The sequence below is a fragment of the Bos mutus genome, chromosome 22 (genome assembly GCF_027580195.1).
Source record: "Bos mutus isolate GX-2022 chromosome 22, NWIPB_WYAK_1.1, whole genome shotgun sequence".
Lineage (NCBI taxonomy): Eukaryota > Metazoa > Chordata > Mammalia > Artiodactyla > Bovidae > Bos > Bos mutus.
Window position 1 is genome coordinate 3,020,383 of NC_091638.1, and position 17,540 is coordinate 3,037,922.

Here is a 17,540-nt window from a genome sequence, read left to right on the forward strand (position 1 = left end):
ATCACCCCTATTTCTGATTTCTGTTTAGATAACAGCAAATCTGTCAGCCTGAAACTTTAAAATACACAGCACATATCAAGCATACGCTGAAATGACAGATCAATTACATATACATGTGAAGGTTAAGACAGTGATTAAGAATGAAATGAAGTGAGTAAGCTGAGGCTCACTCAGCTAATCATCCCACCCAGTCCTTGTAGAGAGGACAAAGCTTGACCATCAGGCCTATAGCATGACTTCTGAACAATTTCATTCATAAACATTCCACTGTACAAATGCAACAGCACTGGACACGGACTAACCCTTCTCCGTATTAAGGGATACCCTTAATAAGGAACCCTTACCCTCATTAAGGAACTAAAGACTTAGTTCCTTAGACTCTGTCCATAGAAAAAGGCCCACTCACCTGCCATGAGAGAGCCCCCCTCAACCTCCCGTCAGGCCTCTCAGAGGCCGCGTCTTGAGCTGTCCCCTCAGAGCCTTCTTGCATGGAGGCAGGCTAGCACCCACCCCCACTCCTAACTTCTCAGAAGCATAGCATCTCAGCGGCACATTTTAACAACCTTCAGAAACTGGATTAAAATAAACAAAAAAGCAACTGTAACTACTCCATGACAGGGTGTCCAATGTGGGCAAGAGGCTTTATAGAATATGGGATTGTATTCCTTTCTTCATCTACTTCATCACAAACCAGCCCTGAATCAACCATCAAATTTTCTCTAGGAAAAGTGCAATTTACATCTAAGGAAAAGTTAAGAAGGATTTGATATTTGGTAAAAGCAGAACACAGAAATTAACATAAGCCCCCAAATTAAAAAGTCAGTCCTTAGCACACAGACAGAGAAAACTGATCATGGCTATAACACATGGATGGAAAACCGTATTGATCGCGGTAGAATATTTGTAACAAATAAGCGGCCTACCCTGCTGAGTTTCCACCTCTGTCCTCAGCTGGAGGAGTTCTACTTCTTTAGATTGTAGCTGTTCATTCAACACTTTCAAAGATTCAGAGTTGTCTTTATTCTAGTTAAGTAGGGAAAATGCCACATTACAGTCAATAAAATCTAAAGATTGGTATTACATTATATATTCATTTTCAGGCAGATTTGAAAAAACAGATTCCAGCCTTTTAAAAGCAAGGTGGGAAACTGAATGCAGTTTTCACCAATCTTTTTCTAACTTAGGACATTTTTTCACTGGCTTAAAAAAAAAAAAAAAAAGAAAAGTGATAAACTCTACTACTACTACTACTACTACTACTAAGTCACTTCAGTCGTGTCCGACTCTGCGACCCCATAGACGGCAGCCCACCAGGCTCCCCCGTCCCTGGGATTCTCCAGGCAAGAACACTGGAGTGGGTTGCCATTTCCTTCTCCAGTGCATGAAAGTGAAAAGTGGAAGTGAAGTCGCTCAGTCGTGTCTGACTCTTCTCGACCCCATGGACTGCAACCTACCAGGCTCCTCCGCCCATGGGATTTTCCAGGCAAGAGTACTGGAGTGGGGTGCCATTGCCTTCTCCGGGTGATAAACTCTACTGAGTCACAATTTTTCAAAATAAGTTAGTGGTGTTAGATGTACTTAAGACCTAAACATCATTACAAACCAACTACTTATTTTGTATAGAAGTAAGTAACAAATATTCCTACTAAAAAGTTTTCTGCTTTTGCCTTGAGCAGGCAAATTTTTTGTCTAATAAATGTAAATATCTCGTATTTCTAATTTTAAACCTCCTGAAGGAGAAAATTCATTTGCAACACACAGATGCCATTCTTTACAGACCAGCCTACCATTTTATCCAGCTTGCTTTTCAGATTATCTCTATCGATGCAGACCTCTCGGTACGCGTGGTAGGCTTTATTTACTTGTTCCCGTCCCACAGAGCTTGTTTCTTCATCCTTTCGAGCTCCTATAAGCTAAAGGCATAAAATCAGAAGACAAAGCTTAAGAGGATGTTCGACATCAGCGAATAAGTCAGTCTTCTGATGGCTCCGCATCTCAGTTTAATTACACTAATGCAGGGAATAAAGCCTGAACTACAATTAAGTGAACATTTCACTTCCATACATTTATGCTTTAGTGATTAAGAAAGTAAAAAGCACAGAATAGATATTTTAAAAAATCTCCGTTTATGCTTTTCCTTAATCAGTATCTTATACTTTGCTGTGCCTTTTATAATTCATCATACTAAAATACTACATCATTCTTTCATGGTGCTTCTCTGTTTTCCAAGCTAGAACATACTATTTAATTTCTATCATCGGAAAAGTGAATATCAATTTAGTGTGTACTTGACACTTTAAGGAATAGAAGTGTTAGTTCATTAAGTGCTGTATTAATGCAGAACAAATTATTAGGATTGTTGATCACAAAGTAAATACTTCCAATATTACTTATCACATTTTTCTATTGACTTTTAAAATAAAATTAGAGAAGGAAACGGCAACCCACTCCAGTGTTCTTGCCTGGAGAATCCCATGGATGGAGAAGCCAGGTAGGCTGCAGTCCATGGGGTTGCACAGAGTCGGACACGACTGAAGCGACTTAGCAGCAGCAGCAGCAACAACGCCAAACTCCAAAATGTTATCTTGTTTCACTCTATCCCAGTATGTCACAAATTTATTTAACAGTCATTAAAGAAAATTCATATGAATACTAAGAAATCAATTATTTTTACAACCGAGTCCTCCTTTTCTTACTTCCTGCAAATGAGTCAATCTCTACCAAACTCCATCCTCAAGTCTGTACAGTTGGATCATTCCTTCTCATTTTGTGGAAACTGTTGTCTGTAACACACTACACGGAAGAGCTGAGGATCATAAACTATGATCTGAAGAAACGTGAACTGAGTTAAACTTTAAAAGTAAAGGATGAGTGAGGAAGATTTCCCAATACATAAGCAAAGCAGATCTGAGGATTTATAACTGAATTAGCTACCTGGCTTATGTATTCCGTAACATGTAGGATACACAGTTTCTGCGTGAGAAAGGTGCAAACAGAGGACGTTAATTCATCAGATACACACTTTCTTATTAACGTGTGTATGAGAACAAAGAGAATGCTGAGGTAAAGATGTCAGTCCTGGTGAAATTTCAGTCCTGACAAAAACACTATTAAACATATTGGAACAATGTTCCAGGAACTTCTTCCCTTCTTGATATATAATTGTTTGCATAGGTTTAAACATCCTGAATGAAATACACACAGCTAGGAAGGTAAGGCAATCTGAAAGAGGTAAAAAAACATTTGAACTTTAATCCCTTCATGTTGCTAAATCGTCTTCTGCACACATTCACCAAGCATGATAATATGTGAAACACAGAAGGCCAAGTAAAATGTCCAGGGTTTTGAGATTAGCAGTGACTTATCTTTGGAAATTTGCTACACTCATGGATGACAGAGCAGAGAAATATTTAAAATTTCAAATAGTTTGAATTATTAAGTCGTAAACATAATGAAGGTGATAGACAAATTACCTTTTCTTCCAAAATTCTGATTCTTTTTTTTAAGAAAGAGTTCTCTTTCTCTGAATCCTTAAGTCGTTTTTTGATGTCTTCATATGCAGTGACGAGGGCAAAATGTGAAGCAACAGATTCATCTCCTGAATATATTGAGACTGGAGTCACTGGGTCTCTCCTGTGGGCTTTTTCATGATTCAGAATACAGATGTCATCTTCCACCAGTGCATCCATGACAGCTGTTTAAAAATAAAGACATAAAATAGCAATGTCTCACTGAATAAATAAGCAGAAAAAAGTATATTGAGAGCATAATACGAACACTGCTGAAACGTTTAAAATCTGCCATTTCTTTTTTCTTACCGAAACACAGTTGATGTATATGTAAGTTTCAGGTGTACAACATAGTGATTCACGGTTTTAAAGGTTATATTCCATTTACAGTTATAATACATTGGGTATATTTCCTGTGTTGTATATGTTCCTTCAGGTCATTTATTTTATACACAGCAGTCTGTATCTCCTGTCCCGGTCTGGCCCATCCCCCGTTCCCTCTCCTCCCTGGTAACCACTAGCTTTCTCTCTCTACCTGTGAGCTTGTTTCTTACCTGTCATATATTCACCAGTTCATTTCTTAGATTCCCCACGTGAGTGACGCCGTACAGATTTCGTCTTTCTCTGACTTATTTCACTAAGCATAACACCCTCCAAGTTCATCAATATTGTTGCAAATGGCAGAATCCCCTTCTTTTCTATGGCTGAGTCGTATCCCATTGTCCACATGCACCATATCTTTTTTCTCCATTGATCAGTCAATGGACACAGGCTACTCCCGTATCTTGACTATTGTAAATAGCGCTGCTATGAACACTGGGGTGCATGTTATCTTTCTTCATTAGCGCTTTTACCTTTTTGGGATATACACTCAAGAGTGGACTTGCTGGTTCCTATGGTACCTCTATTGTTACTTTTTTGAGAAAGCTTCATACTCTTTTCCACAGTGGCGGCACCAATTTGCATTCCCACCAATGCTGTACAAATGATCTCTTTTCTCTACATCCTCGCCAACATTTGTCATTTGTGGTCTTTTTGATGATGGCCATTCTGACGGATGTCAGAATTGTGGTCTCATTCTATCCCACTGTAGTTTGAATTTGCATTTCTCTAATTAATGATGCTTAGCATCTTTCCCCATGTCTGCTGGCCATCTGTGTATCTTCTTTGGAAAACTGTCTATTCAGGTCTTCTGTCCATTTTAAAATAAGGTTGTTTCTTTGATGCTGAGTTGTGCTATTCTGGATGTTATCATTATTGATTTTATCATTTGCAAATATTTTCTCCCATTCAGTACACTGTCTTTTCATTTTGTGAATGATTTCCTTTGCTGTGAAATTAAGTCCCACTTGTTAACTTTTGCTTTTGTTTCCTTTGCTTTAGGAGACAGATCCAAAAAAAAAGAAAAATTGCTATGCTCTATGTCAAAGAGCATTCTGCCTGTTTTCTTCTTTTATAGTTTCAGGTCTTACGTTTAAGTCTTTAATCTATTTTATTTTTTGGATATGATGTTCGAGAATGTTGTAACTTCACTCTTTTACATGAATTGTCCACTTTTCTTAGCACCACTTACTGAAGACACTGTCTTTTCTCCACTGTATAGTTTATTAAAATTTTTTTTTACTGAAGTATAGTTGATTTACACATGTTCTGTTAGTTTCAGCTATACAACTAAATGATCGAGTCTGTAAAGTTTGTTTTGCTTTATTTCAGACAACATGAACATTAAGGAAAGGGTGTGTGTGTGTTTTTCTGGGTCTGTTCTGTCATTGTGTATTTGCTTTTCTGATTTTATGATCGAAAGCTTCAAATTGCTCCCAAGTCCGATGCTGTAAAGAGCAATATTGCATAGGAACCTGGAATGTCAGGTCCATGAATCAAGGCAAATTGGAAGTGGTCAAATAAGAGATGGCAAGAGTGAATGCCGACATTCTAGGAATCAGCGAACTCAAATGGACTGGAATGGGTGAATTTAACTCAGATGACCATTGTATCTACTACTATGGACAGGAATCCCTCAGAAGAAATGGAGTAGCCATCAAGGTCAACAAAACAGTCCGAAATGCAGTACTTGGATGCAATCTCAAAAACGACAGAATGGTCTCTGTTCGTTTCCAAGGCAAACCATTCAATATCACAGTAATCCAAGTCTATGCCCCAACCAGTAACGCTGAAGAAGCTGAAGTTGAATGGTTCTACGAAGACCTACAAGACCTTTGAGAACTAACACCCAAAAAAGATGTCCTTTTCATTATAGGGGACTGGAATGCAAAAGTAGGAAGTCAAGAAACACCTGGAAGTAACAGGCAAATTTGGCCTTGGAATATGGAATGAAGCAGGGCAAAGATTAATAGAGTTTTGCCAAGAAAATGCACTGGTCATAACAAACACGCTCTTCCAACAGCACAAGAGAAGACTCTATACATGGACATCACCAGATGGTCAACACCGAAATCAGATTGATTATATTCTTTGCAACCAAAGATGGAGAAGCTCTATACAGTCAACAAAAACAAGACCAGGAGCTGACTGTGGCTCAGATCATGAACTCCTTATTACCAAATTCAGACTTAAACTGAAGAAAGTAGGGAAAACCACTAGACCATTCAGGTATGACCTAAATCAAATCCCTTATGATTATACAGTGGAAGTGAGAAATAGATTTAAGGGCCTAGATCTTATAGATAGAGTGCCTGATGAACTATGGATGGAGGTTCGTGACACTGTACAGGAGACAGGGATCAAGACCATCCCCATGGAAAAGAAATGCAAAAAAGCAAAATGGCTGTCTGAGGAGGCCTTAGAAATAGCTGTGAAAAGAAGACAAGCAGAAAAGCAAAGGAGAAAAGGAAAGATATAAACATCTGAACGCAGAGTTCCAAAGAATAGCAAAAAGACATAAGAAAGCCTTCCTCAGCGATCAATGTAAAGAAATAGAGGAAAACAACAGAATGGGAAAGACTAGAGATCTCTTCAAGAAAATTAGAGATACCAAGGGAACATTTCATGCAAAGATGGGCTCGATAAAGGACAGAAATGGCATGGACCTAACAGAAGCAGAAGATATTAAGAAGAGGTGGCAAGAATACACAGAAGAACTATACAAAAAAGATCTTCATGTCCCAGATAATCAAGATGGTGTGATCACTCACCTAGAGCCAGACATCCTGGAATGTGAAGTCAAGTGGGCCTTAGAAAGCATCACTACGAACAAAGCTAGTGGAAGTGATGGAATTCCAGTGGAGCTATTTCAAATCCTGAAAGATGATGCTGTGAAAGTGCTGCACTCAATATGCCAGCAAATTTGGGAAACTCAGCAGTGGCCAGAGGACTGGAAAAGGTCAGTTTTCATTCCAATCCCAAAGAAAGGCAATGCCAAAGAATGCTCAAACTACCGCACAATTGCACTCATCTCACACGCTAGTAAAATAATGCTCAAAATTCTCCAAGCCAGGCTTCAGCAATATGTGAACTGTGAACTTCCTGATGTTCAAGCTGGTTTTAGAAAAGGCAGAGGAACCAGAGATCAAATTGCCAACATCCGCTGGATCATGGAAAAAGCAAGAGAGTTCCAGAAAAACATCTATTTCTGCTTTATTGACTATGCCAAAGCCTTTGACTGTGTGGATCATAATAAACTGTGGAAAATTCTGAAAGAGATGGGAATACCAGACCACCTGACCTGCTTCTTGAGAAACCCATATGCAGGTCAGGAAGCAACAGTTAGAACTGGACATGGAACAACAGACTGGTTCCAAATAGGAAAAGGAGTACATCAAGGCTGTATATTGTCACCCTGTTTATTTAACTTACATGCAGAGTACTTCATGAGAAATGCTGGGCTGGAAGAAACACAAGCTGGAATCAAGATTGGTAGGAGAAATATCAATAACCTCAGATATGCAGATGATACCACCCTTATGGCAGAAAGTGAAGAGGAACTCAAAAGCCTCTTGATGAAAGTGAAAGTGGAGAGTGAAAAAGTTGGCTTAAAGCTCAACATTCAGAAAATGAAGATCATGGCATCCGGTCCCATCACTTCATGGGAAATAGATGGGGAAACAGTGGAAACAGTGTCAGACTTTATTTTTGGGGGCTCCAAAATCACTGCAGATGGTGATTGCAGCCATGAAATTAAAAGATGCTTACTCCTTAGAAGGAAAGTTATGTCCAACCTAGATAGCATATTCAAAAGCAAAGACATTACTTTGCCAACAAAGGTTCATCTAGTCAAGGCTATGGTTTTTCCAGTGGTCATGTATGGATGTGAGAGTTGGACTGTGAAGAAGGCTGAGCACCGAAGAATTGATGCTTTTGAACTGTGGTGTTGGAGAAGACTCTTGAGAGTCCCTTGGACTGCAAGGAGGTCTAACCAGTCCATCCTAAAGGAGACCATTCCTGGGAGTTCATTGGAATTACTGATGCTAAAGCTGAAACTCCAGTACTTTGGCCATCTCATGCGAAGAGCTGACTCACTGGAAAAGATTCTGATGCTGGGAGGGATTGGGGGCAGGAGGAGAAGGGGACGACAGAAGTTGAGATGGCTGGATGGCATCACTGACTCGATGGATGTGAGTCTGAGTGAACTCCGGGAGTTGATGATAGACAGGGAGGCCTGGTGTGCTGTGATTCATGGGGTCACAAAGAGTCGGATACAACTGAGTGACTGAACTGAACTGAAAGTCAGAGTTTGACATGTCCAGTGATTTGTTTATACCAAGGATTATAGGAAAGTTAGGCAAAAATAAATGTGTTTTACTACAAGTCCGAGTAGGTGAAAGCTACTATTCAATCATTCTTCACCAAGACCAATTTAAAAACTTCTAACCATGTAGGGCAACTCCTGTTCTTAAGTTAGATTCTTTCTCAGTTTATTAAAAAAGTTAAGAAGTAAGACCTGCTATATTCCCCCCCAAAGTGGGAGATCCTCATGACCATAATTAACTCCTGCTGTTTCCAGCGCTAACTGCACTTTCTCCTAATGATGGATAAAGAGGTAAAGTTTTCTTCCCCTGAAGGGTTTACTTTCTTCTCTCTGGATTCAACTCTATTCCAAAATAACAGTAAACATCATTCCAATCACACTGCTAGTAGTTGAAATCCTCTTATTTCCTGTCGAAAAAGAAATATGATACTGTAACCTCAAGTGGGCATGTACGTTTCCATCTAAGACTCTGTCACACACACGTTATGCCTTAAAAGAGGAACAGCAGAGTAAGAGTAACGGCTAGGTGAGTTGACAGGCTGCAGTCTAGTGTAAGGAGGTGAAACTGTGCTCATCTTAGACATCTGATACACATAATATCTTAACAGCCAACCGAATGGACAGGATTTATTCAACTGCAATATTTTTTTTCCCCGCTAAAGGAGTAAGTCAAATTGCTCTACAGAGTTGAAACAGATGGTGACCCACAGTTTGTGCACCTTGAGGATCCGAGCCTTTATGCCTTTGCTTTGCACAAAGTTCTAATTAGATCAGTGGTGTGATTTCCTACACACGCATTTTTATCACAAAATAATGCTTTACTCAGCAAGGAAAACCCAGTGTGGGAGATAGCTGTGCAGTAAAATAGTTATTATGCCATAAAGGGAAGGAATATAGTTGCAACAATACAGAATGCTATAGAGACTGAGAGGTGGGGAGGAGAAGGAGTTTCCAAAGGTAATAGGGAATATCAAGTCACTCTCAATCCTGCTATAGGTGAAGAGGGTGGTTATGTTTATTGTACTTACAGTACTTAAACTTTAACCCTTTGCTGCCAGCAGTGGTAACAAGGTCAAAGGCTTTAAAGAGTATGGGGAGAAGGGACGAGGAGGAGAATAACAGGAGATGAGACTGGAAAAGCAGAACAGAAACCAATGAAGATGGTCCTTTATAATAAAGAGACTATAGGATTTGATCCTTGTTCTGTGGAATTTAAGAAAAACTTGGAGATGAGCCAAGACTGTGAAGAACACATATACAACAACTATACAACATTCATAATCAAATGAACTACTGAGCACTGCACAACGTCGTTCACAGATGCTATCCCAGTTAATTCTCATGATTACCTATGAGGTAGGAAAATCCTGTTGGACCCATTTCACATCTGGGAAAACGGGGGCCCATAAAGATTATCAAGTTAAACCAAGATGAGCACAAACATATGGATTTTAGAGCCTGAAATATTTAGAGCCTGAAATATTTTCCCTCCCCAATGAACCATTTATACACTAAATTCATCAAGAACTACAAAACTAGTATCTTAAATGGAAGGGAGTGTAACGACTTAACAATGTCACATTTGATAAAGTATGATAACTGGTCATTTTAAAGACAAAATATGTAGTCGGATAGCTTATTTTATATACTTACATCTGTTGCCTATTTATTATTTATAAATCACCCAAGTTGCATATAGCCTCCCTCTAAATATAAGACAGTATTATTTGCCTAAAAATGATTTTCAAGTTTTGTATCATTATTCTATGTATTTATTCTACGTACTCTAAACATGACTTAGAATCCGCTGTCCTGAGAAACTACTTATCTGTCCTAAAAAGTATGAGAAATAGCCAAGCACAGCAAAGAGAAAATTCACTATTGCCACGCAGTAAGCTTACTGTTCCAGTGACTGCCATTCAAATTTATTATGAATGAAAATGAAAGATTTGATTCCTATCCTTGCAATAATAAATATAAGATCAAGTAAGTATTAGAAACATTAATGCTTATCATTAATGCTTATTAATTGGTGTGACTCCATACACACCCAATTTCTAGAGAGTGAAAGCTGCGGGGCCAGGGAAAAATGAGATCTTAGAAAGACACCAAATAATACAAGGCAGGCATCCCACTGTATTTATCCCCATACTGAAAGGAAAACTGCTTTCAAAGTAACAAAATAGGCCACGTGTGGCCTTTGGCTTTATTGCTTATGCAAGCAGCCTTCCTCGACCTCACTGCGACAGAGAAGTTAAAGGGAGCTTCAGCAGTCCACATACAGCAAAGTCAGATTCAGGTTCACGTACTTTGTGATGTAAAAAGCATTTGTGATAGTCACAAATATCCAAAGTACTGGCCTGGGGAAATCTGATTTTCTGGATAAAGGGTAAAAGCCTAACTGGCTATTATAAACCTAACGAACTAGACTAAGGCAACTTTAACACTTGTCAAATTTTACCGTATACTGTAATCTAAGTTTATTTATCATAACTTAAATTATCTTAAACAAACCTGTGTTTATTTTAATCTTTACAAAGTGAGTGCCATGAGCAGGATATCATTATCAAACATAAGAAAGATCAACTAAAAAAACTGTCTTGTATAATAATATTCTAAAAAAACTGAGCTGACCTAGAGTAGTGTTTGCAAAGTGACGAATGGACAACTACTTTAGAATCATTTGGGGTTCTCTTCAAAATTACTGATCGCTAGGCTCCAATACAGATCTATGCAAATCAGAATGTTGGAGTAAAAAATGTTAAGCTGAATTGTCAGTAATCAGTCCTTGTAATTTTAAGTCCCATTCCAATTTAAGGAATATACTCTGCAGTATTAAACAATGAAACTCCCAAGAACGATTAAAAGGAGTTCTGGTCACCCAATTCCAATGTGGAGGCAGCGGCATCTCCACACCATCAACTGCCAGTGCTCTGGACACCAGCTGGGGGCCCACAACTCAACTCAGACACTGTTTACTGGACACGGCATCAGACTCCACAGGTAAAGGGCTCAGTCCCACGGTACCTGCCTCCACTTCAGAAGCCAATGGCAAGCCCAGGATGCTACCTGTACTTCTGAGGGACCAGCTACAAGCTAGAGGTTCCACTGGTTCCCTCCAGTTCAGGATGCCAATCACCAAGTCCAGATTGTTACCTGTGCTTCTGACCAACTGGCTATAAAGCAGAGGTGCTCGTGACTTTCTTATATTTGATTACTCAAACCCATTTACTCACTTGATTACTATTAAAATATATGAACCAACAGCAGATGTAGACACAGACAGGGTGAGGTGCTGAACAAAGGAGCCTCTGCCCTTGTGGGGTTGGCGGCCAGCACCAGGCACTGAAAACATTCTGGTTCACCCACGTGGAAGCTCTCTGACCATATCGTCTTAGGTTTTTAATAGAGGTCATAAGCACGACCGACTGAATCCCTGGAAACTGACTCAGCCTCTCTGACACCCACCTCAATAGCCCAGGTCAGGGGGACTAAAAGTGCCAACCCGCTAATCAGCTGGTGAGATCCTCTGGCAAACAGCCCCCATCCCTAGGCAGTTTCCAAAAGTCACCTCACTAACATAAATCCAGGCGAGGTGGAAGCTCTGCTCTGCGTAACGAGACCACACATTCGGACAAAAGATGCTCCCAGGAGTCACGGAACCATGGATAAGACCAAACATACGTGTGAAATATACTTTGGGCATCTGAGTGACTACGTGTGCATTTCTTACAAATCACAGCATCGCCAATGTTAACAGAGAAAGATGGAGACAACTTGCCAGAGGAGGTGGTAGAAAAGAGAGCAGTAGTTTCTAAAGACTACAGGAGAGACATAAAGGGGAAAAAATTCAAGCGTTACTCATCAGAATTATTTTAGGAGACCTTGAATTTCAGTCTTGACTACAGTCAACACCAAGAGGATCCTCAGTTGAGATATGCTATATATAATGAGGTAAGAGACTAGAAAAAATAGAATTATCTTCCGACACCAGATTAGTCTTTTTTCCAGAAAAAAATGATTATCCTGTCATATTTAAACACCCTAATATTTACTATTTATTAATCACTAACCATATGCCGCGTACAAGTGTGTTTCCCCATAGTAGGAAAGCAGAATTTACCACCAAAATACGTCTCTTTGGTCATTTCCTAAGAAACTGCAGAAGTAGGGGGAAAAACTATGAAAACCAAGTAGTGGTTATCCTTTTGTAAGAAACATTTACATTTATATGGGAAATCTCCATCTGTAAGGCTGCCGCCCTCTCTCTTTGCCCTTCCTCTCTCAGTGAGGGCTTTGGGTACTCTGTCAAGTTACTCAGTTCTCCTGGGTCTCTCCCGTGTATATACGTGTTATTAAATTTTTGTTTGATTTTCTCCTGTTAAACTACCTCGTGTCAATTTAATTCTTAGATCAGCCAGAGAAACCTGGAAGGTGTTAAGGCAAGACAAAAAAATTCAAACATGAACGTTTCTTCAGCCCCTCCGGACCTCCTCCCTTCCCTGTGCATGTATATTAGCCAGACCTCCTTAGGAGAGAACTTCCTTCCTAAATTTTCCTAGGGGCCAGCATGACCCACGACCTACTACTCACTCTGCATCTGCAGATTTAGACTGTATGCTGCTGCTAAGTCGCCTCAGTCGTGTCCGACTCTGTGTGACCCCATAGATGGCAGCCCACCAGGCTCCCCCGTCCCTGGGATTCTCCAGGCAAGAACACTGGAGTGGGTCGCCATTTCCTTCTCCAATGCATGAAAGTGAAGAGTGAAAGTGAAGTCGCTCAGTCGTGCCTGACTCTGTGCGACCCCATGGACTGCAGCCTACCAGGCTCCTCCATCCATGGGATTTTCCAGGCAAGACTACTGGAGTGGGGTGCCACTGCCTTTTCCTTAGACTAATACATCACTTAAAGTATAACCTTTTGTTTCAAAAACGTGATCATGCTCTGACCTCTAATAGGTGGAGCAGTCCTTAAAGCGTTCTGAAAGAATGTCTCCCGGTACAAACTCCAGGTTGGCTCAAATAACATTTTCCATTTCTTTCTTAGATAGACTTGCTCATCTTTTCATTGACATGCATATATTACCACTAGAGGACACCTGGAATCTACCTTGAACCAGTGCTCAGAACCAGCATAGGCTCCCTGAGCCCCACTAGCTCAGGTATTCTGGTGAGTTCTCCTGATATATGGGTCTCATCACTTTTAAGTGATGATCTTAAAAATGTTATTCAAGCTGCTTTACGTTATTAAGTCTGAAGGATGACTGTGAATTTCCTAGGCGGGGGACCTAAGGTTTTTGTCAGATTTAAATTTTAAAAAAAAGTCAATATATGGTCTGACCAAACTTTTGCTAGTGAAATGAGAGAATGAATGAATCCCGCTCTGAAGAAGAAGGGTCACCTGCTCCTAAAAACCTAGTGGAAGTATCTGAGGACCAACCATCACGATGCTGCAGTCCTACGAGGTAACCCACTACAACCATTATGGAAGTACAGCTCTTCCAAGGGTGCATGCTGCAAACTCCCATCGTCTTGTGCTTTAGATGCCAAAAACTTGGCTTCTGTGAACTGGTGCTAAATCAAATCTCGGAGACAGGGTTTTGGGTGAAGAATGGGGTTAGTCAAAAAGTAAGTTTGGGTTTTTTCCACAACATCTTACAGAAAAATCTAAATGAACCTCTTGGCCAACCCAACAGAATAGAATAGCTTTACTGCTTTGCCAGGGAAAAGGACACAGAAGGCTCCTGCCCTGAAAACTGTCTGTCTCCCAAACGAAGATTTAATGAGGCACTTCAGGGCAATGGTTCAAGGGCGGAGCTGCTGGTAAGATTAGGGAGTGTGCAGGGCCTGTACTCCACTAATCTGGCCTCAGGTAACACTGCTGAGATCCCCCGGTTCTTCCGTGGTCTTTCTCTGGTACGAATGCTGACATCTTGAAGAACTTGAAGACACTGTTACTGTGCCCCCGAGGTGGAACCGGGGCCCTGCTCCAAGGCTGCGCTACTGTTTCTTGGTTGCCCATCCCCTGTCTTTAAACCCATTCCCTTCCGGGATCATTGCATTAGCAACAGTTCAGAATCTGCCCTTTGGAATTCACAGCAGAGACTGGCGTCAAGAAAGCCTTCCTGCCCGGGAGCCCCACAGAGACCTGTTTCATCCTGAGCACTCTCAGAGGATACACTGTAGGAGGGAAAAACCGAGAAATGTTAAGAGTGGAACTGGTCCAAGGATGAACAGCACACGTCGCATCCACAGTCCCATCTTTACAGAGCTGTTCAGAGCATGTCTCACATCTGCACTAAAGCACCAACCTGATAACGGGGAACTTCGCCTTAAAGACCAAACGGCTCCTAGACAGACTGCCATCTATGGGAATACGGCTGGGCTCAGACACGCTTACAAGGGCTTCCTTAATTAGGAAATAAAGTAATCCTGCCCATAACAGCCAAGATGGGGCTCTTTTTTGGCATTCCAAACCTGATCTTTGCACGCACAGTTAGAGAGGCCAGCAGAAGGTAAACTTGTACCTTGTCAGTCTGTTGCCTGGAACCCTGCCTGCAAGGTCTACTAGAAACAAGGGTGGTAAGAGTTCTTCTCATTTCTAGAGAGATCAAATAAAGATGGTGGAGAGAAGGATGTGTGCTCATCTTCTCCTCCAAAGGCACCAAAATCACAACTAGCAGCTGAACCACCATCAACAGAATGACACTGGAAGCCACCAAAGAGCGATACCCACGTCCACAGGCAGAGGAGAAGCCACACCAGGACGGGGGTGGGGGGGGCACAATCATGATAAAATCACTTCCACGCTTGCCAGATGGGTGACCTACAAACTGCAGAACAGTAACACCAAAGAAGTTCTCCCACTCTTGTAAAGATCTGGAGCCCTATGTCAGGCTTCCCAGCCTGGGGATCCAGCAAAGGAACGTCCACTACAAACTGGCAGTCGCCAAGAGCATTTTCCAGCAAGTGAGCGACAACAAGGGCATCTGGCATCTGCCTCTGCGGAGGCTGAAGCCTGTGCTGCTGCAGCTGCTGACCTGCAACACCCCTTGAATTCAGGGTGGAGAGTGGGGCCCTCTGTGCTCCAGGGAAACTGGTATAACAGGTCTTTAGATACTTATTTTCAGGAACTTCTTTCATGATCCCAAGAGATCCTTAGATCTCTTCCTATCTAGAAAAGCACTCAATCCCTTTGTGGTGACATTAGCTCCTTATATAAAGTAAGAGTTTGATTGCACTGAACTCCCCTTTCACCAAAATCTCTTATATTGACTTTCCCCCACTGCCTCTAACTTTCTCAGAGCTACCTGAGGTGCTGTCTCCCGGGCTGTAGTCCTCATTTTGCCCCAGTTACAACTTACCTTGGAACTCTCATGCTGTGCATCTTTTTAGTCAACAGCGACTAGGAGTCTCAGGGAATCTGACTTTGAAGGCCAGCGGGATTTGATTTCGTGACTTCCGAAGGACGGGGGGAAACAGACACTCCGGTCTTGGAGGGCACAAACAAAATCCTGCATGCACCAGGACCCAGGGGGAAGGAGACTGAACCAGACCCACCTGCTAGTGTTGGAGGGTCTCTTGTGAAGGTGTCGTCCAGCAGTGGCTGCCACAGGGACAGGGGAACTGGCAGCCGCAGTCCTAGGAGGTGCCCCTTGGTAAGTGAGACCTCTTGGAGGTCAATACTGAGCATACCATAGAGCTCATCACCTCAGGCTGAACAATCAACAAGGAGGGAGCACAGCCGCACCCATCAGCAGATCCTGGATTAAGGTTTTACTGAGCATAAGCCTGCCCAGATTTCCCCACCAGGCCCTCCCATTAGCCTCATCCACCAGGGGGCAGACAGAAGAAGCAAGAAGACCTGCAATCCCACAGGTTCCAGACTGAAAACTACAACCACAGAATAATTGAAATGAAAAGGCAGAGGATTAACTCCCAGGAGAAAGAACAGGACAAACCTCCACAAAAAGAACTAAATGAAGGAGAGCTAGGCAACCTTCCAGAAAAAGAATTCCAAATAACGATAGTGAAGATGACCCAGGATCTCAGAAAAAGAATGAAGAAGGGACGAGAAATGTTTACCAAAGACCTAGAAGAATGGAAGAACAAATAGAGATGAAAAGACATCAGTTCAGCTCAGTCGCTCAGTCGTGTCCGACTCTGCGACCCCGTGAACCGCAGCACGCCAGGCCTCCCTGTCCATCACCAACTCCCGGAGTTCACTCAGACTCACGTCCATCGAGTCGGTGATGCCATCCAGCCTTCTCATCCTCTGTCGTCCCCTTCTCCTCCTGCCCCCAATCCCTCCCAGCATCAGAGTCTTTTCCAATGAGTCAACTCTTCGCATGAGGTGGCCAAAGTACTGGAGTTTCAGCTTCAGCATCATTCCTTCCAAAGAAATCCCAGGGCTGATCTCCTTCAGAATGGACTGGTTGGATCTCCTTGCAGTCCAAGGACTCTTCTCCAACACCACAGTTCAAAAGCATCAATTCTTCAGTGCTCAGCTTTCTTCACAGTCCAACTCACATCCATACATGACCACTGGAAAAACCATAGCTTTGACTAGACGGACCTTTGTTGGCAAATTAATGTCTCTGCTTTTGAATATGCTATCTAGGTTGGCCATGGATGTCTGGGGAGGCCTTACAAATAGCTGTGAAAAGAAGAGAAGCGAAAAGCAAAGAAGGAAAGGAAAGATATAAACATTTGAATGCAGACTTCCAAAGAACAGCAAGAAGAGATAAGAAAGCCTTCTTCAGTGATCAATGCAAAGAAATAGAGGAAAACAACGGAATGGGAAAGACTAGGGATCTCTTCAAGAAAATCAGAGATAGTGACCGACCGCGGACGGGGCGTAAGGCGGCAGCTGTGCCGCTGTGGGCGCCGCCGGGGCGGGCGAGTCCCCTGTTCTCGGCCAGTGGCGCCTCAGAGCAGCCCCTTGAGAAGCGGACCCCGGAAGAAGGTCAAGGAATTGCCCAGTAGCAGTAATGCTGCCCAAACCCGGGACCTATTTCTTCTCCTGGGAGGTCAGTGCTGGCCAGGTTCCTGATGGGGACACACTGAGGACATTTGGCAGGTTGTGCAGCTACGACATGACCCAGTCCCAAGTAACCCTGATGGCTCAACTCAGATCTGACCAGCACCCAATCCTCATCTGTACCAAGTTGGTGGAGCCGTTCCAAGCCCAGCTGGGCTCCCTCTACACTGTCCTTGGGGAAATTTTAAAAAAAAAAAAAAAAAAGGAAGAAAATCAGAGATAGCAAAGGAACATTTCATGCAAAGATAGGCTCAATAAAGGACAGAAATGGTATGGACCTAACAGAA

At 42.0% G+C, this 17,540-nt stretch overlaps 1 protein-coding gene across 3 annotated transcripts in view; it reads right to left on the bottom strand.

Annotated features, from left to right (window-relative positions):
- AZI2 (5-azacytidine induced 2) overlaps positions 1-17,540 on the bottom strand; it is a 41,724-nt gene that overhangs the window by 12,725 nt on the left and 11,459 nt on the right. For all 3 annotated transcript variants that reach the window (XR_011462003.1, XM_005888954.3, XM_070360045.1), the window contains exons 2-4: positions 3,474-3,694; positions 1,788-1,913; positions 924-1,023 (exon numbers count right to left, since the gene is read on the bottom strand). Coding sequence is in view for 2 of the 3 variants with exons in the window: in XM_005888954.3 (XP_005889016.1) it covers positions 924-1,023; positions 1,788-1,913; positions 3,474-3,689 (442 nt within the window). In the remaining variant the exon portion in view is untranslated. The remainder of the gene's footprint in view (positions 1-923; positions 1,024-1,787; positions 1,914-3,473; positions 3,695-17,540) is intronic.